Genomic DNA, 24,493 nt, shown 5'->3' with positions numbered 1-24,493 from the left:
CTTCAACTTTAAGTGTTGCTCTCCATCCATACAATTCAGGAAATCTTAATTTCACAGCTAAAACTGTCCTATGCAAAATGTATAAAAAAATCCCTGACAAAATTTTTGAACCTTCCAATTACAAAATTTTAGGCCAAATATTGAACGTTTTCACCGTATTTATGAGACTTGTAAAACTTGTGTTTCGTTATCCAGATTCTTTCAAAATTTTATAATAAAATTTCTCGAAAAGTCCAGCAAGTTTGTCAAGAAATTTCACTTAGGCTTTTTCAAGAGCTTCAAGAGATTTTTTCCACCACGACTTCTTTCAGAAACTTTTTCGAGAATTTATCCACGCTGCGTAACAAAAATAAAATTTAAAATAAATGTCTTAAGGATCAAAATAAGTGTTTCTAGTAAATTTGGAGCTGCCGAACCTAGTGTCGTTCTCAGAAATGTTCCGGCACGTAACAATTTTGAACTACAGATCGCCAATGTTTTTTGTTATTGGTGTTTATTTGAAATTTTAAGTATGATTTATCAAACTTTTTAGTGTTCTAATTCACTAAGCATGTAAAATTGGACTTCAACTTTCGTTTAAGATATGATTCGGTTTGAGTTGCAATTAAAATTTCGAAGAAATCGACTTTTTTAGCATGTCTGCAGTCTCCATACAAAGTTTTTTGTTTTTTTTTTGTATGGCAAAATACAATACTTTTATAAATTATTAAAAAAAATAGCATGTATTATGAACTTTAAAGATAAGTATTGTTCAATACAATAAGTCTGTGGCTAATTAGGCAAATAAATCGCCATACAAGCTTAGTAAAATACTGCATTTTCAACAGCCAATGTCTCAAAAACTAGACGTGTTACGATATTTTTGAAAACGGCAATGGACTCAGTAAGTAAGTTAAAAGCGATATTTTGGTGCTTGAGACATATAAGAGTTTAGCAGTGCTATCTCCCAGATATTATCCAAGCATGTTCTCAAAGAGTTTATTCAGGAAATCTTCAGTAAATTCTACAGGGAAAATTTTCAAATAATATTGTAGAAATTAAAAAAAAAAAACAAATGACATTTCTAAATCAAATCCTTGTTAATTTTTCTATGATGTTCAGAAAAATATCTCTTGAACCTTTTCAAGGACCTCTAAAAAAACTTTTGGGCTTCTCGAGGAGTTATGTCTGGAAAAATAAATGCTGAATTCAACTTTTAGAAAAATTACCAAACGAAAACTTGTAAAATATTCTGAGGGATTATCCTTAAAAATCTACAACGGAATCCTTTGAGAAATTCGTTCACAAAATAATGCTAGGAAAATCTCTGGAGATACTTCATAAGAAATTTAATCCTTAAAATTAGGATTTAATCTTTAAAGCTTAGAGAATCGGCCAAAAATCCAGTAATGTTTCCTGGAAATACTTCATGGAGAAATGTCTTGAACAATTAATACAAAGATGTGAAAGAATCCCTGTGGCTGAGATAATTCTTGGAAAATTCGGCGTTGGAGTAGGATTTCTTAGAAAACTCCCTAATCGATATTTTTACAAATCTTTAAATGGTCATTCTTAGGCTTGCTTAGAAGAACTATTGTTGAAATTATCGGATGATACCTGGTATAGTATAACAAGAGCAGTGGTTCCCAACCTTTTTGAAGCTGCGACCCCCTTTAAAAATTCTACAAACATTCCGCGGACCCCCAAAAATGTATGTTCTAGAAATCTAAGTTCATGGAGAGTCTCATAATGATTCAACAAGATGCACCCAAAACTCATGTCTATAATTCACCACCCATAATGCAACAATTCTGCTATGATCCTGCTACGGTCCAGGAGTCCACTGAGAATCTAGTCAGGAGTTTACCAAACATCTTTTCGAGAGTCTGATAAGTAACTGTCAAAAAGATCTTAACAAAATCGAACAAAATATCTTGAAAGTCAGGTAGTTAGAAAGATTCCATCTCCCACAGTAATTTTTCAAACTCACAGGTGTTTGATGAATCACAACATATTTTTATACAATTTTAACGATTTCCTCAGAGATTTCCAAAGATTCCGCTAGAATCTGCTATGTTCCCGCCAAGAAATTTTACAAAGAAAAGTTTAGGTGTCCGCTGACTGCTTTGAATATTCAAAGAAAGTTGCAAGTTGGCTTTTAGGAGCCACTAACAAGAAAAACATGTTACCAAGAATCCAAACCATTATTTCAAAAAAATCACTATTGAAGTTATTAGTTGGAACCTGCATATAAATTTCTGTTGATAGATTCAAGAGAATACCGCCAATGCTGTAAACAATGAAGAATTTTGAATATCCTCAATCCGATACTCCACAAATGAACTTTCATAGAAAGCTGGTGAAGTCTGCCAAGAATAAAATTAAAACATGCAAGAAATTTCCTCCAGTGATGGAAAGTGGCAAACATGTCTGCTTAACCAGATCAAAAACAAAAAAAAAAACGCTCGCGAGCAGCAGAGTGCTGATTCACTCGCATCTGTCGTGCTCGCGAGTAAACGAAGCTAAACTAATTCGTGAGCGTGTTCAGCACTGTTCAGAGTCCATTGCGTTTTTTAGGAAAAAGCAATTTCCCATCCAAGATTTCTGGTTTTCAAAGGTTTTTGGCTACGAAACTGATACTTTTCTGTCGATTTGAAAGATAAACATTTATCTGTGAAAACCATAATAAATCACACATTGTTCGAATCGGTTGGGTTCGGCTTTACACGCGAGTAAAGGTTCACGAACTTTTTTTGATATTTCTTTTGATATGTTCTCCAGATTATTTTCAAGCTCATGCTGAAAAATAATTGAAGCAAATCCGGTAAGGTAAATTTATAACACTAATGCTGCCAATCTCTTATTGCTTAGCTTAGCTTAGCTTAGCTTAGACTGACTACACATATCAATGGTTGCTATTCCGTGATTGACCGAAGTCAGTGAAAATGCACAAAGAATCAACTAGAAGTTCGGCTGGGATTGGCCATAATCTTCTTCAGTGTGCATAATTCAGTGCCTCTATTTATACAGGGTCAATAACGGCGCCGGCCACGTCCTTGCAGTCAGGTGGGATTGGAGGAAGGAATGTTAGTGTGTAACCTTTGCTATATGGAGACCGTGTTTACCTCTGCATCTCCACAAAGGTTACTGGGAGGGATGTTTGTTAATGGGGAGGATCGTTGGGTCACAGGATTCACTTTGATAAGCGATTAGACCATGATAAATTATTTGACGCGAGCTAAGGATCGAACACTACTAACCTGCTTCGCGAACCGCGCCACTAATAAATCATGCCACGCGAGCGACGCGCGACACGATTGATCCTGCTCACATCACCCGCCCCCGCAGGAGCAAGCGACGCGAGCAAAGGATCAAACACTACTAACCTGCTTCGCGAACCGCGCCACTATTTTATCATGCCACGCGAGCGACGCGCGACACGATTGATCCTGCTCACATCACCCGCCCCCGCAGGAGCAAGTGACGCGAGCAAAGGACTACTAACCTGCTTCGCGAACCGCGCCACTAATAAATCATGCCACGCAAGCGACGCGTGACACGATTGATCCTGCTCACATCACCCACCCCCGCAGGAGCAAGTGACGAGAGCAAAGGATCAAACACTACTAACCTGCTTCGCGAACCGCGCCACTAATAAATCATGCCACGCGAGCGACGCGCGACACGATTGATCCTGCTCACATCACCCGCCCCCGCAGGAGCAAGCGACGCGAGCAAAGGATCAAACACTACTAACCTGCTTCGCGAACCGCGCCACTATTTTATCATGCCACGCGAGCGACGCGCGACACGATTGATCCTGCTCACATCACCCGCCCCCGCAGGAGCAAGTGACGCGAGCAAAGGACTACTAACCTGCTTCGCGAACCGCGCCACTAATAAATCATGCCACGCAAGCGACGCGTGACACGATTGATCCTGCTCACATCACCCACCCCCGCAGGAGCAAGTGACGAGAGCAAAGGATCAAACACTACTAACCTGCTTCGCGAACCGCGCCACTAATAAATCATGCCACGCGAGCGACGCGCGACACGATTGATCCTGCTCACATCACCCGCCCCCGCAGGAGCAAGCGACGCGAGCAAAGGATCAAACACTACTAACCTGCTTCGCGAACCGCGCCACTAATAAATCATGCCACGCGAGCGACGCGCGACACGATTGATCCTGCTCACATCACCCACCCCCGCAGGAGCAAGCGACGCGAGCAAAGGATCAAACACTACTAACCTGCTTCGCGAACCGCGCCACTATTTTATCATGCCACGCGAGCGACGCGCGACACGATTGATCCTGCTCATATCACCCGCCCCCGCAGGAGCAAGTGACGCGAGCAAAGGACTACTAACCTGCTTCGCGAACCGCGCCACTAATAAATCATGCCACGCAAGCGACGCGTGACACGATTGATCCTGCTCACATCACCCACCCCCGCAGGAGCAAGTGACGAGAGCAAAGGATCAAACACTACTAACCTGCTTTCTAATGCTGCCAATCTCTTATTGACAGAATAACAATTTGTACTACATATGTAAGTTTTATTTTTAAACTTTATGATATATCAAAAATTTAACTATTAAAGTAACGCTCTCTTGCAAAACAAGCGATGTAAGAGATTCCTGACATTTATTCATCTATCAAGAATATCAAATCATATTTACAAATGGCTTCGCGGACCCTTTGGGCAGACGTCACGACCCCCTAGGGGTCCGCGGACCACCGGTTGGGAAACCCTGAACTAGAGAAAACATAGAAGAATCTCTACAGAAAATCAGGAGATTTCTTCGGAGAGTTTTCGAAGGAATCCCTTAAAAAATAAATACTGAAGGTTTCAGGGTGACACCGTTGAAAGATTTCGTGGAGGAATACTTTCGACTAAGCCGTGCAAAATGGCAACCGTTTTGCTATAAATCGTTGCAAAATATTTATAGACAGGAAGGTCAGGAGCTGTTTATCTAAGTATCATTTATTCAAAGATTGGTTTTGTTAAAAAATGATCGAAGTTTGCCTAAAAATTAAGCTACCTTGTAATAAGTAAACCTGTTGTTCCTATAGTAGCACTATCAAGAGAAACTATGTTTAATAAACAAAATAATTGATGTATTAGAAACTTTTTGACACCAATTGAAAGCTTTTGATTCACACTTTAAAGGAGAAATATGGAAGTTTTGTAAAAATACTGTTTTGATTTGTATTTTGCCTATGCCGGTAAGCTATTGCTACTATAGGAACAGCAATTAGCAACTAAAGTGCTACTAAAGGCACATGCTTTCCTAAAAGCGATAGTTAATACAAAAATGAGTTTTCGTAGTTTTCATATTATTTAAACAAAACCAGGATAAAAAGCTTTCAGATGATGAAAATTAAATAATGCCGCTGGCTTTATTTTTCAACTTTTTTTTCGAAAATTTGTTCTTAGCTATGCGACTGCTGCACCGACCTTATTCCGATGATTTTTCTTTGAATTCTTTTACACTTCTTGCAGAAATGTGTCTAACGTTATTTTAAAAACTTTCTCAAAAAATAACGATAAGTTTTTCAATTGTTTCTGTTAGAATTCTCGGATTTCTCTTAGAAAGGAAGTTGACCAAAGATTCCACAAAACAAAAATAATCCAAATGTTGCTTAATGGTAAGTTTATCTCAGAAGTTTTTCAGGATTTTCTCTGAAAATAACTTCTAGAACGAATCTGAACGAAATATTACTACACTCAACCAGTGACTGCGAGATTTTAATACAATTACGTAAATGAACATTGCATGGACTTCTTACAAATGTTGTAAAGATCGTTACAAATACAGAAATTGCAAGTATTTGTATTGGTATCTTACATTTTTTGTATAAAAAAAACCTCGCGTTCAGTATCGTAAGGGCGTAACTGCAGTGATCGATTTCTCTTCATCGATTTTCTCTTTCACTAATTACTCGGTCGGGCGACAGTTTTCAACCTCTATTCCTTATTTATTACAAAGCACTCATCATCCTTCATCATGCTGCATCGTAAAATGTTGCGAAAATCGATTGAATTTCGTGTTCTGATACAATGCGTGAATCGACGAAGAGAAATCGATCAATGCAGATACGCCTGTATGATACTAAACGCGAGAAACCTTGCATTTTCTGTATTTGCAACAATTTTTGTAGGGGAAGTGGTGGCAAAATGAACAGTGGTGGTAAAATGAACACCACACGTTTAACCGAGAAAAACAAATTTGATTGAATTTTATCACGCACGGACGATTTAGAGCATAATTCGGAGTGTCCGGGTTGATACAGAGGTCAATTGAAGTGAAATTATCAACGAAAATATAGACTTTAGAAAATCACTTTTGAAACTTAGAACTGACGTACCTTTTAGCTTGGGAGTCTTGAGGTTTTTCAGTCGTTATGATATGATGTCAAACCTGGTACCTTTAGATTTCTTTTTGAATGGGTTATAATCATTAATAGATATAATTGCGGGAATGCAATGAAAATTTCCTAAAATATTTGTTTTGCTCACGTTTTTTGTATGATGTTCATTTTACCACCAACAGCTGTTCATTTTACCCACATAGTGCAGGTAAAATGAACATTTGCATCGGTTTTTGCTAGCGATAAAAATATGTGAAAATTTCGTTATTTCAGTCTGCATTCATGTCGCTGCTATAGATAACATCCCTATTTTTGATGTTTTGCGATAGAACTATACAAATTCCTCGTTTTTCTATCAGAAACATGCTGATATCCTTAAGGTGTTCATTTTATCACCCCTACCCCTATTAGATCTTGTTTTATGTGTAGGTATTGCAGTTCATACTGCTCATAGAACACTAAGCTTAGTTACAAAGCTGAGCAGACAGAAGCCCAATTAGGGCATAACACTCGAATGAAAATGCAGAAGAATGACCGCTTGAGTGAGACTGCCAAACATCCTTAGTGTGTAATTGCTGCTCATCTTCTATTTATGAGCAAAATGGTAACTTGTACGTCAGAAAGCAGATCAAAAGCGGGAGCCATAAGACTACGATCGATAGAGAGGGATATAAAACTGATTAAAAATAGATCTATGAACCACAGCTTTTGCGATAGTTATTACAAATTGCATAGGTATTTTGGGGAAAAGATATCAGAAATGACGACTGAAGACATTTTTGACTTTTTTTTCCTGTTTCTCAGGCGCTTAAGGCGTCCATGGCATCGAAACGAAATAATGTATTTTTCGGGTCGTATAAAACTATCAACTTCATCCAACAAGTTAGACGTTGTCAACAGATCGGTCAAGTTTATCTGCTTAGTGAACAATGGCTGGTTCATATCTTCCTTCGCAATGACCAGAGTTCCACTTGCCAGTTTGAGCCAACGCCCTACACTCCAACGAGACTAAATTTGTGACGACAACTTGAAACGACAGCTTTATGGACACAATTTCCCTCATGTCAAACTTTGCCTCGTCCAATTTGCTGCTGCTGCTGCTGCTAAGAAGAAGATCCAAACTAGACCGAAAACTTTCTCCCCTGTACATAGATGCGGAAATAGATAACTGCATCACGTTGCTGATTTGCCAACATTGCGTCATCATATCAGTAGTGGACCGTCGTCGTCTCGTCTGTCAGCACACGGGATCGGAAGTTCATCCTATCGGCTATCGGTGCAAGAACACCGGTGCAAGAGAACTAATTTCATCAAAATTTATAAGATAGAGACAAAGTTGGTAGTTATCGGGAAAGTCTAACGAAGGGCTGGTAGCGTTTGGGGGTTTGAGGGTGAAGGTAAAGCAAAGCCAAACCTCAAATCTTTCAATTCCGAATGGAAATTCCTAAGGAATTTCCTATGCCAATATTTTCGCGGAATATTTCAGTTCCTCCCCTTCAAATTTTCTTCTGTATCCATTTATTAACAGAAAATCGAAACTTTGTCTTAAGAACAAGCTTTTGATCTTCAAACAAATTTTCAAGCCGGTCATGTTGTATGCTGCACCAATATGTACTAGCTTCTGTAATACCAGGAAGAAAGCTCTGCAGAGTATTCAAAATATTTTTCTGGTATAGTTGCAATGAGTTAAATAGAATATCCAATGTTGGAACATTGGAACATTTGTCAAATAAAATTATAAATAGTTTTCGACAAAAATGGTTGCAATCTTCTATAACGTTATATATTTAGGTTAAATAGACTTGCGTGAATATAGTGACCAAATCTCAAAATAGAGACCTGCTACCAGCCCTGCCAACGCTAAGTGGGTCATCCCGTCCCGAATAACTTGGAAAAGTTGCCACAGTAGTTTGTAAGGGAGGATGATTCGATTGGGGTGCATGGGAGGAAGTTTCCACTCTTTTTTTTTTCAGCAAATCATGATGCATTCGTTCTTGTGCAATGTCGTCAGCTTTCTGGCCGGATTTGTCGCGTGCTGAGTTATGTGCTGGTAGCATGAGTGTGTGGGTGGGTGTAGGTGTCCGTGGTCAGATTTAGTATCCTACAAGAGTTAGATGATTCGAATCAAGATTTGAAGGCACGTAAAAACCAAGACAATAAATCCGTTCTCTGCTAGTAGGTCAGTAGTAGTCAGTTTTAGTGTTTAGTTTAAGGTAGTCGTCACCAAATTCGAAAGACTCTCAACGGGCATTAATGTGCGTTTCGGGTTTGGTGTTTGTTTGGTGGGACCATAATCAATATTGAGGCACAACAGGGATTGACATTTGTGGTGGCGCCGTTGATGGTTGGCTCGCTTACTCTAATACGTTGATGCTCGGTCGTGGCATTAGGGAAAGACATTCGCTCTAGCATTAACTGAAATGAGTCGAAGCGAATCCACACTGAGAGAATGTTGACTGGTTTTCGAGATGCTGTGAATTACTGATTTAAATGCATATTATCTGGCGGGGTTTGTGTGAAGATGTAAGTTGAGTGTTGTCGGGTGGATGAACTAAAGAGAGGGGATAATAACTACCGATGGAAGCTAAGAGGTGTATTCAAATAGTACTTCTGTTGTCTGGTGAGTGGTGTTGAAGAAGTATAACTATAGCGTTCCTGGTCAGGCGCACAGAGCAAGAAATTGCGCGGGCCCGGGAAGTACTTACCTTCTGCCATGGATGACTTTTGATCTGGGGGAATTTGAATTCCGTATAGTTGGGGTTCATTTCCTTGATCTGTTCCCGGGTTGGCGTGCCGAGGACCTTGATAATTTCTACCAACTGGTCGACGCCGGAGTCGCCGGGGAAGATGGGCTGTCCAAGGAGTAATTCGGCTAGTACGCATCCCGCACTCCAGACGTCTGAGGGGAAACGAAAAGGGAACGTAAGATAGGGATTGTTTAGATAATCATATCGATTGTAATTGCTGCGACATTTGGTATCAACGGTATCAATAGTCTCATAGAAGATATTGGTCCTACTATTCGGGAACATAAGCAGGTTATTAGTGTACGACGCGATTATATGAATAATATACATTTTCCCAAAAGGCCACTTTAAGGATCGATTTGAGATTCATAACAAAGCTGGGATTTAGTATAGGAAAACTTAATATTACAACGAAAATGCAAAAGAGACGCAGACCTTCATCGAAAATTGTATAGGTATGGAGAAAGATTGTTGAAGGCAAAGAAACGATAAGATCTTTACTACCTCTCCTCCAATCCCCGTTTTATTAAAATGTTTGAGTCGTAGTTTTTTTTTCTATCTTTATTAACGAGATTTTTAGCCCTGGACCAGTTCATCTCGGGACCAACGGCTTTATTTCCCTTCCGAAGGAAGTCGTCACTGATTTTTTTGTTTGTAACTATCTCGGGGATGAGATTCGATCCCAGATCCTCGGCGTGAGAGGCGTGTGTTCTAAGCACTACATCAGGTCCGTCCCCTTAAGAGCGTCGTAGCTGTTCGTGAGTCTACCCACATCTTAATTTCTGCACATTTCAAGTTTTGTATGTATATCAAATCCATCAAACAATACCTCCCATTTCAATATTAGGTGAACCAGCCTGGGGCTGAACGATAATATTATCCTGTCTCACTAGAAGTATTTCTGGGGGGATTGCAAAATGAATTTCCAGAAAATTGCAAAATATATTTTCTTTCGACAATTTGTTTGAAGATCCTTTGGGAAAAATGTCTGTAAAAATCTGTGGATATTGAATTACATCGTGTGGCAACCAACATGATACTTAATTTCCAGGAAAGTTTGATTGTGAAAGTTTTTTTTCCGTGTGGGAATCAGACACCTTCAGCATGGCTTTGTTTTATAATCGTTAGGTTAAGAAAGAAGTTTTTTTTTGCCAAAGTTGCAATTTGCATTATATTGTGTATTGTATGGTAGGAACGATAATCCTTTAGGCCCAAGGAAATCAAACAAGTTTCCTGCTCTGAAAGAAGGCAAATCGTCCCTGTTGGATGTTTTCTTGGAAGAATTCCGGAAACTTTTTAATGAATCTTCTTCTTCTTTCTGGCGTTACGTCCCCACTGGGACAGAGCCTGCTTCTCAGCTTAGTGTTCTTATGAGCACTTCCACAGTTATTAACTGAGAGCTTACTATGCCAATGACCATTTTTGCATGTGTATATCGTGGGGCAGGTGCGAAGATACTCTATGCCCTGGGAAGTCGAGAAAATTTCTAACCCGAAAAGATCCTCGACCAGTGGGATTCGAACCCACGACCCTCAGCTTGGTCTTACTGAATAGCTGCGCGTTTACCGATACGGTTATCTGGGCCCCTATGAATATCGGATACTATAAATGGAGAAAATTACTGGGAAATCTCTGCAGTGATCTGAAAAATCTTTTAACAAATTTCAAGAGAAATCTGATGTAACTTCTGGTGAAATGAAAATAAGATTACTTGAAGGATGGTATGGTGCGTTCCTAAAAATGCCTGATAGAACTCTCGAATTAATCCTTGAAAAACCTGAAGGAATCTGTGACGGCATTATAGCAATTTGCTCGAGAAGCTTCTGCCATCGCACATTGATCCAGTTTTGAAAAATCATGACAAAAATTGCGTATTCTCAATATTTTACTTTTTTTAGCCATCAAAAGTGTTTTGGAACATGATTAAGGGCTGAAGACTGTATTTTGGGCATAGTCACAATTTTTTGGTTGTCATAGGGCAAATTTCTAACAAAAATGCTGTTTTTCATACGTTTTTTGACTCTCAACTTTTTCAAACAACTATCGTTTAGGCAAACTAAGGCAAGAAGAATCTTCTTCAATCGATTCCTTGGTCTTGAACGCACGTTTTGGTCAAGATATTTCCGCGGGGAGTGGCGGGGAGCGATTTGTACGGTATAAAGAAGCTCTTTTCTATTTATATTTAAATACCTACAACAATAAATGTTAATTTAATAAGATTAACGACACTTGAATATAAATTTGCATCCAAAGATGTTGAATCTATATAAGAATGAGTTATCGATCACAAAAAATATGCCGAAGTCCAAATTTTTCAAGGGTTTTGGTGAAAATTGATTGAATTGTTAAGCAAAAATGTAGGTTTTTAGACATGTACAGCTAATTAACGTCTGAACATGTAGAAAAACATATTTATTTTTAACTTCTCGTACGTATTCTCAACTATCTGATATAGTACATGACTGCCTGTTTGACTTTGTTTTTCAACTGAGAACTATGTTTGGAAATGGGATTTTTGCCAGTTATTTGAAAATCTGGACCAATGTGTATCGTCCGTATTATTATCTTCCTATATTGCTGTTATCCTGGACTACACAAAAAATTAAGGCCCTCAACATAGATCTCGCCAGACCCATTTCTAGCTATACAAAATGTATAAAAAAAAACCGGTAGGATATTTTATAGTCTTCCGATTATGAAAACATAAATACTAATCTCTAATGAGGTAAACTTCGATGTCGACAATCTTTAAACAAAAAACACAGATAAAGACCACAGGCTTAAGTCAATTAAGCTTATTCTACGAGTGGCGTGAGGCGAGATTTGTCGGTCTCGTATGGGGGAATTCGCGACTCGAATGAAGTGACTCGCCGTGTAAATAAAATGGATTGTCACTTCACTCGAGTCGAGTATTGTCACCTCGCTAACTTTTGAACTAAAATAGATATTGTCAATAATTTTGCAATTTGCGTTTTCTTAAGTTCCAAAAGTCGTTCATAGACTACTTTGACGAGAATTCTGAAATAAGAAAGATAGGGCAATACAATTATTTTAAAGTTTTTTATCGTATGTATTTTTTTTTATTATTTTGCATTTTCAGCATGAAAATGAAGTTTTAGACAAATTTTAGATTTGCAAAAATAATGGTATATACTCTTAGGTAAGGTGTAGAACGTCAAATTTTGATCAACCTTACCAAACAAATTTTTCTGTCGCTCAAAATTTGACCAATCTAGGGCATTTTTCCCTAACCATCGTAGGGTGGTGCAACATAAATAAGTTTTTCAACTCTAGTTTTTCTAATATTAACTTCTACTCAAAGTAATAGTCTAACTTTAACTGTCCTATGTTTCAATTTTTGTCGGTACATGACTATTGCGAACCACTTTCATTTAACGTATTTTTTTAAAGTGTTAAATGAAAGTGGTCCAGAATAGTTATGTACCAACGAAAGTTCCTAATAAATATTAGGAAACATTAGAAAATAACTTTATTTGTTTGTTATCAATTGAATTGTAACATTCTAATACATTCTGAAGAAAGAAGAATAATATCGACTGTAATTTGAAAGGAATTCGAAGTTTATAGAAATCACTGACAAGTTCAGGCATATCGGTTGAAGCCAATTAGCACGATGGGTCACTTTCAGATAAATACAAAAAAATAGTTTTTCCAAATAAAAATATTAAAGCCTTACACTTTAGTAATCGATCCCAACAGCATAAATGAAAAGTAAAAGTATAAAATTCCAGTCAATTACCGATCTTTGTGGTATAGTTTATGGCACCAAATATCAACTCCGGTGCCCGGTAGTATCGCGAGCAGATGTACGACACGTTCGGCTCCCCATGCAGCAACTGTTTGGCACTGCCAAAGTCGCACAGCTTCAGTACGGCCGTCTCCGGGTCTAGCAGCAGGTTCTGGGGTTTGATGTCACGATGGCAGATACCGAGCGAGTGGATGTAGGCGAGACTCCGGAACAGCTGGTACATATAGAGCTGGAAATTGTTCAGGAGAGAAAAAGAGAGGGACATTATTGGACCATGTAATAGATAGTGTAGTTAAGCCAACTTACCCTGATAAAATTGATTGGTATCGTTTGTTTGTTTTTTGCATAATAACGTGCCACTTTGTATACGGTTTCTGGAATATATTCGAGCACTAGGTTGAGATAAACTTCGTCTTTCTGCGAAATATAGAAGGCAAGAAACGGACAAACAAATGCAATCGATTAGTAAGAATATGAATCACAAATCGTTCACTCATTCGGGACGGACAATACACGCTAGCAGCTAAATGATCCGAGAGATGTGATGGGAAGAGAAGTTTTGTGCATCTGGGGGGTTGAGGAAGAGTTGTGGAATCATCTCCGTCGCAGTCGTCGGGAGTCGTCACGAAGCATTTTAATGAGCAATTCCACCGGGTTTTGTTTTAAATTCAAATGAATGTTCAATGAAGAGAACGTCCAGCACACAAACATGTGGGATGTGGGTTACTATTCCAGCAGGTCGTCAACGAGTCGGAGATGTTGTTAACTCATTATCACTCGACGGTTAGTATACTCTCGGTAAAATGGGGAAGCTAAGAAAACCTAAAGACACAATTCGGTTAGCTACAACGGGCGGACGTTCTGATTTTGCTAGCATTTGCAACAAGGAACTCAACTCGCTCTCTAACAAATGGATTTTTAGCAGCGCAATAGTACAAGGTCGAATTCGACCTTTGTGAAATGTGGAAAGCACCGGGGAAAACGACCAGAAAGCCTCGAAAGCCATGTCTTATTCGTTGATCTCACTTTCGGTGTCGGTTTCCCTGCACAGCAAAAAGTTGTAATTTTACGTCGTTTTCGCTGAAGCCACTCGCGTCGTGAATGTTGTGTAAAATTACATCCAAATTGTTGTACTAAACAACTTTTTTTTTTTTTTTTTTTTTTTTTTTGTATGTTGCTAGCCGTACAGTGAATACTGTCCAAAGCTCTAAACTAGACTTTAGATAGAAAAGAGGACGTAATCCTTCTGAAGCAGTTCACCAGACGTGCACGGAAAGATGGCTTCCAAGAAGACACTGTTGCGATCTGTCTCAGAAGGTTACGGTAGAAGGTGGAAAACGTTCTTTTCACACTATCACTTCACTTGATAACTATTAGATTACTTCATAGCACTATTCACTGGTATTGATATCACTATCTTTATTATCAACTGAATTTCTACTAACAGCGTCACCATTATCTGTACCAATTTTGTTATTAAAATCACATCTATAACCCAGCCGCAACACAACACTACTGCTCTATCAGGTTTAAAGTATAAAACTTCTCATTACAAAATAATCACTGTAATAAATAAATCATATCAACACTCAATATCATTATCTTCATTAAAATAAAAGTAAGGTTTTTGTTGCTTATATCACTATTATTCATAATATCACCAACTATCATCACTCGAATAATCACCATCTTTGTAGCTTACTACTATTAACCACACAAACTTATTCGACACAATAACGTCATCTCACTATATTATTACATTATCACTATTTTCAAAACCAGCAACGAGATTATTCATATATCTTCTTAAGGTGATCTCGTCGACGGGCTGAAGGCCGCAATAATAATGAGAACAATGTCCTGCAATAATGAAGCGCATCGCACAGCAATCACAAGCGCAGATTATACTAATCACTTACACTGGGCTACCTGTTTTCACTAAAACTACCTCCGAGTACGCGTCTAAGATAACACTCCTTAATCAGATTTATTTTAGAATGGAATTAATGGAATAGTATATGTGCTTACCTTTTCAGTGTTGGGAATGTTAGTGATTATTTCCTACTCACTTATATCCTAGTTTTTTCTCATGAGTTACTATTCCTATTTGCGGTTACGGGTACCTATAAATAGAGATAGCGATTAGTCACAAGTTTTTTTAGTCTGACGGCATTCGTTTGACCAGCACAAAACTTCTTTCATAACGCATATGTTCCATGCTTCAATTTGAACACTTTATCAGTTTTTATAATATATTCAATGCTATGATGAAAAACTTAATCCTGAAATGACGCTAGCTGACGAGAAGAGAGTGTTATAATTAGTAATTAGTAAATAGCGATATTATTGGTATAAGAAACAGATTTAATAAGATTCTGCTGTATCCTTGTACGGCCATGCGTGTTCCTGTTCAGCGCGATTTCTTCAATGTTAGGAGGTTTTGATGCACATTAAAACAAATAAAATAATGCTCCGGATGAGTGTCTGGAAGTATAAATAAAATGCGTATAGAAAAAACAAACAAGGGCCGCTTCATCATAGACCACGTAAAGTATCAGTTCACGGCGATGGTAATCAATAGTGTTCATTAGAAAACACTTTTGATTATTATCACCATTGGCACCACTAGTGTGCATCTTTCTCTTCAGAGTAAAGATACATTTAAGCCCCGAGACCTGACAGCAATCAAGCTGATCACAAGGTTGTGCCTTTGCCCAGGGAAATTGTTGTACTAAACAACTTGATTAGTTATTCGAATGCAATTTTACGCAATCTTCGCAACTAGAACGATTTCAGAGGAAATGATGTAACATCACAAGTTATTTTTTGCTGTGTGGTTTTAAAATGAAGTCAAGCATTTCATTCGAGTTGAGCTTAAATCTAGGGAAAAATGCAAACTTCGAAATTTTGGACTTTAATTGTCTTTTTTTTTTCACTTCCTTGGCATCGGACAACGGGTTGCTACCTGTGATTGAAGAGCACTGCTGAAAATTCCCATGTCGAAGGGGAAATCTTCACGCTGCTGGCAAAGAATATGATTTTGACGATTTTTTTTTATCGACGCAACGCGCGTGTTAGATGGCGCAGAGAGAAGTAGGTAGTGGTAGTTCGAGTTTTTTGGTTTTATTGGTGTATAAAGATGTTAAACGGAACATGGTGTGGTGGATTCGAACATAAGAGATGTTTAGAAAAGAGAAAAGAGACAAAAATAAGAATTAAACAACGGTTGACTCGATTGATCGATGGAAAAATCATAAAACAACTAAAATGAACGATTGATTATGGGGAAGCTTTCGTGAAAATTTGTCGAGGTTTATAAAACGATATGTAGAGTTTCTGCCTACGATAAATGGTTAACGTAGTTCATAATGATTTGAAGGCTGTGGACTCAAATTAGAACATTTAATTCCCATATGTTACACTGATAGAGAGAGTTGTTAAAAATCTAGATTCTTCTTTATGCATTTTTCGAAATTGTTCGTAATAATCAAAATCCCCACAAACAGTTTAACATATTAAAAAGATCTAAAGCATAATCTCAAGCCACGCAAAACGTATATCTACTTCCTGTTATTCGATATAAAGCGTTTATCTTTTTATTTGATATCTACATATTTTTCGCACATTTATCAAGTAAGATACCAACGGAGCGACGCAACACAGGCTTCCACATATTATTCCGCGAAAACTCCACCCATCTTTATTCCCAGTACACCTGTCATCGCCGTCTTTCGATCCGGACCAGGTCAGGCGAAGATATAGTCGATGATTAAGCAGAAACCAAAACAAAAACACTTATCCCCCAAAACCGAGCGCCTCTTCTTTGAATGAATACGGCGTATACTACTACTACGCAGCAGAAGCAGCAAGGTGTGCTCGTACTCCCTTGTCACATTTTGTCATGTCCTCGTCATCATTCTTGCGATATCAGATTTCGCCAACCAAACGCTCCATGGGTGAATACCTGGGTGACTCAAGCCCAGATTTTTTTTGCACATAAACAACCTGGGTAAACATCATCGCCATCATCACCTCTAAGCTCGTACGAGGAAAAACAACTTGTATTTCACTAATATCTAATAAGCACGAATCGTCGTAGAGCCCCGCAGGCGATTCGATATACCAAAGGTTGACTCCCGAGAAAGACGGAGACAAATACCGTAAATCGGGGGCGAATTGATCACTGTTTAACAACTTTTAGTTATACATATTATCTTTTGGAATTGAGAAATTGTCATTTTGACTTCGACAAAACCATTTCATCGTTGATCGCCTATCTGTTAATTTTGGTCGTGTTAGAAAATTATGTAATAGTAGTTTACGGAACAAGTTGCAGAATGATGATTTTTACAGCATAAGTGATAAATTTATCCTACGAGGCTTGCCGAGTAGGATAATTACGACGAGTGCTGTAAAAATCGAGTTCTGCAACGAGTTACGTACAACATTTTTTGCAATTTCGTCGAAGACCACTTGAGGGCATCAGAAATTATATCGGAATGCACTCACCATTGTTTTACAATTTCTGAAAAATTGTTGTGTAATGATTCATTACGCAACTCAAAACAGTTGCGTAATGAGAAAGCGTTGCGCAATGAATCATTACAGCACTGATTTCAGTTGCGTAATGACTATTCCCGCTCTGCATACTTCAGTGCAGGAAAGTAGGCCGTTTTATGACAGATTGGCGTGATGAAAAACAGCCTATTACGATTACAAATTGCAAAAAAAATCTTACAACTCACGTATTCGACCATTTTATTGCAAAGTTAAATTTTGGAAACCAGCATAATACGCCTAAATGTAGGCAATTTCCATTGAAATAATCTTTTTTTTTTCGAGAATAAACGGTTTTATGATTGAAAAACTATGCTTGCTGTGCTATATGATTACAAAAATGAGTTTAGTAGTTCAGACATAATGTTATACAACACTGCTGTTTGGTATCGACTTGATGAAGTTTGTCCCATTGATCTATTTGATCCTGGATTACGGTATATGTGCAACCTGTCAGATTTTTTAAAACAGATTTCCTCAAAAGTGATCAACTTCACTCCATTTTACGGAACTGATTAGCGACGAGAGAAAAACGCCACAATCCCGTCATTCCTGCTTCAGGAGGTGCATAATAGAATTAGTTAATGATAATTGCGACCAGAGCTCGACGATATGCCAAAAGTCACACATCTCCATGTAGTGCTTGACGACGACGACGATGTCGACTGATAGCAATCACAATTTCACATTATAAAGGTGAATTTGTGTGTGACTGTATGTCACATAAAACCGCCTTTTGGAGGGAGGGAATATCATCGCCAATCGGGGGGTCCAACTTGTTGCGTGTTCTCCCGTCTAATTTACATACCATATAGACACAGTGTTGCTGAAAGAAGTGGAGGTGGAGGGTGCGGCGTACCAGGAAATCCGTAGTGTATTTTTGTCTTCGAGGTATATCGCTGTTTCGTAATCCTAATAGATTTGTTTGTTCGAGAACGGCGGCAGCACGAGTGGAGAAGGAAAGTTTTACCGGCTGTGGCGCATTTGATTTATTTGAACTACAGATATCAGAATCACTGACAATATTTACGGGTTTTGTGAACCTGCCTCGTAGAGAGGATGACAAGATTATTCAGTCTTTGGTCAGTCTAAATCTTAGAAAAAAAATGTAATACATGTTCACGCCGAGTTCATAAAATAAAAATTTCACGAACATGGGTGTGTGTGAATGATATATACTTCGTCATACCCAACATTATTTAAAAGTGTCGTCTAGACTCAGAGGCACCTACAATAAAATATTAGTCATATGTATTATAATTCAAATTAATCGCTATCTGTATTGTTCAAAATCAGTCGAGATCAGTCGTTCTGCGTCTATTGATGCAGACAATATCTCCGTTCCAACTGAAATCGAGCTTACGCTGGATACTTTCTACTCCAAACTTATCTGCCAGTGTCTAGTTTAGGTGCACTGAAATGAATCAATGAGACTATTTTATTGGATATTTTATATAAGATCGACTCGAGCTCGATGGCAGTTATGCGGTTCGGAAGTGGTGCGGTGAGGAAGAGTGTTGGGGAGCAGGTACATCACACACCCTGCAGTGCAGATGTCTATGGGTAAAAATTGTAGAGGTAACGTGTAGCGGATAATGGTAACAGTATCAGTCTGATTTGAACTGTACCTCATGCAAACCATCGGGGTTCATTTTTAATTTGAACATCTAGTCACCCTAGAAACGTGTTTCTGGTTACCTCTTTCACTGTTTTGTTTTGATTCTTTGTTCCGTTCCACAGCGTTCCATCTCTCTTCACTCCGTTCCATGAGCTAAATGACGTTTGAACCATTTTTAATCTGAATGATGTGCAAATTAGCGGGGTACAGATTAAAAAGTGTTCAGATTAAATGTGGTCAAACCAACGGGGGTATCCGGTAGTTTTTTTTATTTCAACAAACACCAGGTCACTGTCATAGTAACCTGGTTTAAACGCTAAACTATCCGAATTAACATTCTGCAAACCGGGTGTTCCTTCGGATAGGTTAGTGTATATGCTCACGTCAATGCTCTTCGTTTATACGTTTTCCTCTTATGGTTCAAAGATTTCAGAACAAATAAGCGCTGTTCGCATGTCCAACCAGTTAGGTAAATAATGCATATCAATGAAAAATGCATTTTTGTCATATCGGCGCTTACGTCGCCTATGCGAATTTGGTCAGAACAGGCTATATCGATTCCTTATCCTCCGGGATAATATCCTGGACTGTCTTAAAAGTCCAGTAGTCAATGGCGACTGTCAACTGCACCACGCTTCGTCGCAGATGTTCCCGGGTTAATCAGTATATGTGTAGTTAATTGAACAAAATGATAACCTGGACCCTGAACTTGTTCGATTATTTAGAATTTATCTCCTACTTCCTCGTACTCGGTAGGGTAATGGTCGTATTTTGGACCCCCTAAGGAAGTGATTTTAGTTTTTTGTCCCAATTAATTAATTGTACAGCGTAACCAAGTCAAAGAACATGTCGAAATGACGAGAAAAACTTCCTCTACGAGATAAAAATGCCCAAACGGTCATGTAGGATCCAAAAAACGTCGATAATAATTGAATTGTGGAGCACTGTTTTTCATTTTTTTGTACACATCAATACATTTTGGTCCCTCAAATTGGTTGTATAATATACTTGCCCATAGTCTAATCAATCGATTGACAATGGGAAACCGAAGAAATTATACGCTAAAAATTCTTCTAGTCTAGAAATTTGAAAAAAGATTTTGTTTACATTTGAAAAATTTCTGACTGCTTCAATTTCTGAGTGTAACGTGTTGTAACGGTTGCATGGATGAATCAATTAACTCTCAAACCCCCAACGTCTGACTTTTCATTAAAAATGAACTTTAAAAAATCATAACTTGGCCAATTACTAATCAATTTTGGATCTTTTGGTCTCAAACAAACCGCATACTCCTCAAGGTTTATTGTGTTCCGGAAGAAATGGGATTGGCCACTTGGTTTCGGAGTTATTCCGGATTCAAATGGGGTATATTCGTTCCGGAAGTGATAGTTCCCTTAGATTTTTCAAGATTAGCGGTAAGAAAATTATTCATTGTGTACTTTCTGTAAGTAAAAAGCTGCCAGAAGGTCGAATGACATTGGTTCTCATTGATTCTGGCCATTTCGGATACCCGATCACCTGGCACCGGTTCCTGAATGTACCCAGAGAGGACATTTTCTGAAACTCAAAGAATACTACCGTGCGACGGCTCAAAATTCCTGATTTTTTATCCGGTACATCATAGATATAATGCCAAAGACCAATATGAGGTTCTGGCCACATCCGGATACCCCAGAATCGGTTCCGGTAGGGCCTCAGTAGGACACTTTTGTAATTTTACTCACTCATATCGTGCGCCGGCTTAAAATTCATGATTTTTTATCCGGAACATCATAGATATAATGCCAAAGACCAATATGAGGTTCTGGCCACATCCGGATACCCCGGAATCGGTTCCGGGAGGGCCTCAGTAGGACACTTTCGTAATCCTACTCATTCGTATCGTGCGACGGCTCAAAATTCCTGATTTTTTATCCGGAACATCATAGATATAGTGCCAAAGACCAATATTAGGTTCTGGCCACAGCCGGATACCCCGGAATCGATTCCGACAGGACCTCAGTAGCACACTTTTGTAAATCTTCTCCTTCATATCGTGCGACGGCCCAAAATTCATGATTTTTATGCTGCACATCATTGCTATTATGCCATGGATCAATATAATATTTTGGTAACATGCGATTACTCCAGAATTGTTCTGATAAGACTCATATGCACTCTGTGTAATCTTCGTTGAATCCATTGAGATAGCTTTGGATCCATATCGATAAGTCCATGAGACATTTCTGGCTAACCGTTTTTGTCAACATAAAAAAAACACGATAAAAAACCGCGTTTTTATTTTATTTCTTTTATCGCGGATTTAAATGTTGTTTTAGCGATTCGATTAAGATTAGTTTGTTTTTCATTACACAATGCAACGTGGGCTTCGTAGCCGTGCGGTTAGTGTTACCAAGCATTTAGCCGCATCGTGTCAAGGAGTGTGGGTTCGATTCCCACTTCAGTCCGGAAAACTTTTCGTCAGGAAAGTATTTCGACTGTGCCACTGGGCGTTGCATGCTAGTCCGTTGTCTAGTGTGGTGCTTCCTTCAAAGGGCAAATCGTCCACTGGAAGAATTAACGTGTCGGTGTCTTTTTTTTAAAAACTAAATTATCTATTGGTACTACAGATTGGACTCGAGTATCGATTGTTTTTCACTCCGGATAATCGAATCCTCCGGATAATCGAATCACTAAAAAAAGTTGAATTCTGCGAATAAAGAACTCGAATATTTTTCATTCGTTATTATATTTATATGATGCAGTGGCGTAGCAAGATATTATTTCTAGGAACATTTGGGGGTCTTGAGAAGAAAAAAACATTTTTTGCCCAACGTACACAAAAAAAAAAACTTTTTCAAACCCCCTTTTCTTACCAACGTCCAAAACTGCTAAACCATTCATATTGTATAGTGCAATACTAAATTATCTCAAATTTATGCACAAATACTGAAAAACAAGAATATCAAATATCGTACTCCGGATAATCGAGTCTAAAATTCCGGATAATCGAATCCCGGATAATCGAATCCGACTTGTACTGAAATTTATATAAAAAAAAATACGTGGGCTTCGTAGCCGTGCGGTTAGCGGCGTTAGTCGTTTAGGCGTATTGTGCTACGGAGTGTGGGTTCGATTCCCGCCCCAGTCGTAGCAAACTTTTCGTCAAACGGAAAAATTCTTCACTGGTCCACTGGTTGTTCCGTGTGTCCGTTGTCTAATGTTAGTTATGTTCAGTCTGTGCAGCCTATGGCTGAAGACGGTGTAAATTGTCTTTTCTAAATTGTCTTTTATGGGTTAGTCCCCGATCTTGGTTATCTTAATGTTTCTTTGCGTCTTTTTTTACAAAATAGTTAAATTTAATCCATGTTTATAAATACAAAAGTATGACAGTGTACAAAAGTATGATAACAGTTGTTTTTACTGTTTGATTTTGACACGGTTCGATATTGGCAACATTATTTTTTTCTGGAATTCTGCCAAAATCAAACGGCACTATACCTTATCAAAATTTATAGAGTCCCTTTCATAAATGTTGTTGAAAAAATCAAACATTTAGAGAAAATTCTAAGACATGTTCGCTATAAATTCTTTTGACTATTTCATCCTATATGTCCTTTATGACAACATGTCGATTTTTGGAATTCGTTCGCAATACTAAATACATTCTTATACAATTTTTAGTTAACCTTGATGCAATTGACTAGAGAAAAGTATAATTTAATTTTTAGAATATCAGTTAATCTTGTGGCAGAAGTGCTCCAAATTTAAATAATAAAGAAATTTGAAAATGTCTTTGAAAGTCATATGATGAAATTCTATATCATTTGTTTAAGCTTTGATGCTGGTTCATAAACAACATCATTTAATTAATTTGTATTCGTCCTTAAAATGAAGCCATTTTTCACACCTTGTATCCCTTATTATAGTTGCTAATGACAGTATTGAAATTAGATGCCAAGCTCTTCCGTGAGCTCCTCCCAACCAAATTCACCTAGCATCAATTTCACCAGACTACCAAGTTCCTTCCAACACTGTTGACCAGTTCCTTAGATGAGTCAGCATTCGCATCACGCTGAATTTGTTCAACGTGTATTGACCTTCAAATCTATACAGTGTCTTACCGATTTTGGCAACAAGGCTCGAATTTTATGTTGCCAAAACTGGGATGTTGACAAATTCGGGAATTTTTAAATGATTATGTTTTTATCATTCTAATCTCTAAAAGTATCAGAAAATGCATGGCAATTTCTACGAATGATGTGAAAAATGTCAGGAAGCCTTCTTCAGTTCAGCTTTTGATAAAAAGAAAAAAAAACATCATGTACTGATTATATGCACCATCTGAAAAGCACACTTGTTGTACCCAGTACAAGCGTGGTATTTTTTTCAGTGGCCATTTGCGACTGTTCTAGAGCGAAATGTGCAGCTTTAAAACCAGACCATATTAAAAGTAGCAGATTATGAATACTGGTTCGGTTGAGGATCTTTTCGGGTGGGTTTATTTAAGGGATTTCTTGAACATAGTGAATTACTTCTTACTTTTACTATCAATGTTATCACGGTTGAAATGTAATGTCAGCTTTTTTGTCGAGACTGACACCGCCAAGCACCCAGAAATGAAGTTAATGACGAGTTCTTTTCAAGCATTATGTTCATTTGCTGAGATGCGGGAAAAATCAAGCCTTCCGGCCTTCCGGAGCCGAGTGGTTAGAGTCCGCAGCTAATTTCATTAATTTCATTGCTTTTCATTTTTCAATAGAATACCGTTAGATTTTTTACGAACTCGTGAAGAAACTGCTTGCAAAATCTCTTTTGTACATATGAATTTCACCAATTGAAGCTTCTGGTAGAAATACAATCGCTACATATATCCCTAATGTTTCGAATTGATTTCTGTAAGTTTCTGTAACATTCCTTAAAAATGAAAACGAAGAGCAAAAAAAAATGTAACTTAGATGCGGAGTCAGTGGAAAAAAAAATGTAGTAATCATTATTTATTTCTTCTTTTTATTAGACACCTATACGTCTAAAGTATGCATCCGAATATTCTTCTATACCACTCTTCAATTATCACAAGGATGTGTTTAGTAAAACTTTTGATTGTTGAAAAAGCGTCAATCTGGTCTAGATTGCTAGAGATGATTACCAAATGTCTGTAATTGATGAATGCGACAGGAAAAAGAACCATATAAATGTTAACAATGTCCAAAGAATTTCGATCATGGGCTTTGCTTTTACTCACTCTTAGAATTCTTCTATAAAAGTTTTTCAATGACTACTTCAAAACCTATTCTCAACAATTTGCCCAAATTTTCAACTAATGTTATGAACAAACTTTCTCGATGTTTTCCACAATAACTATTACTGAAATGTCTACAGAAATGCCCAAAAGAAATCACTCATCATTATTCCATTAAATCTTTTACGGTTTAACAAATCAATGATCACGAGATAATTTGAAAA

The 24,493-nt window shown here is 38.0% G+C and overlaps 1 protein-coding gene across 2 annotated transcripts in view; it reads right to left on the bottom strand.

The window, feature by feature from the left end:
* The window catches only part of LOC5566167 (glycogen synthase kinase-3 beta), a 104,188-nt gene that overhangs the window by 8,164 nt on the left and 71,531 nt on the right, over positions 1–24,493 (bottom strand). Inside the window, exons 5-8 of one of the 2 annotated variants that reach the window (XM_021855062.1) lie at positions 15,839–15,892; positions 13,180–13,290; positions 12,865–13,102; positions 9,063–9,256 (exon numbers count right to left, since the gene is read on the bottom strand). In XM_021855062.1, coding sequence (XP_021710754.1) covers positions 9,063–9,256; positions 12,865–13,102; positions 13,180–13,290; positions 15,839–15,892 — 597 coding nt within the window. The remainder of the gene's footprint in view (positions 1–9,062; positions 9,257–12,864; positions 13,103–13,179; positions 13,291–15,838; positions 15,893–24,493) is intronic. The other variant, XM_001650497.2, reaches the window with a different exon arrangement.

Source organism: Aedes aegypti, chromosome 3 (assembly GCF_002204515.2).
Source record: "Aedes aegypti strain LVP_AGWG chromosome 3, AaegL5.0 Primary Assembly, whole genome shotgun sequence".
In the NCBI taxonomy this organism is placed as follows: domain Eukaryota; kingdom Metazoa; phylum Arthropoda; class Insecta; order Diptera; family Culicidae; genus Aedes; species Aedes aegypti.
The sequence above is the reverse complement of the archived record's forward strand: the minus strand, read 5'-3'. Positions and strand labels throughout refer to the sequence as shown.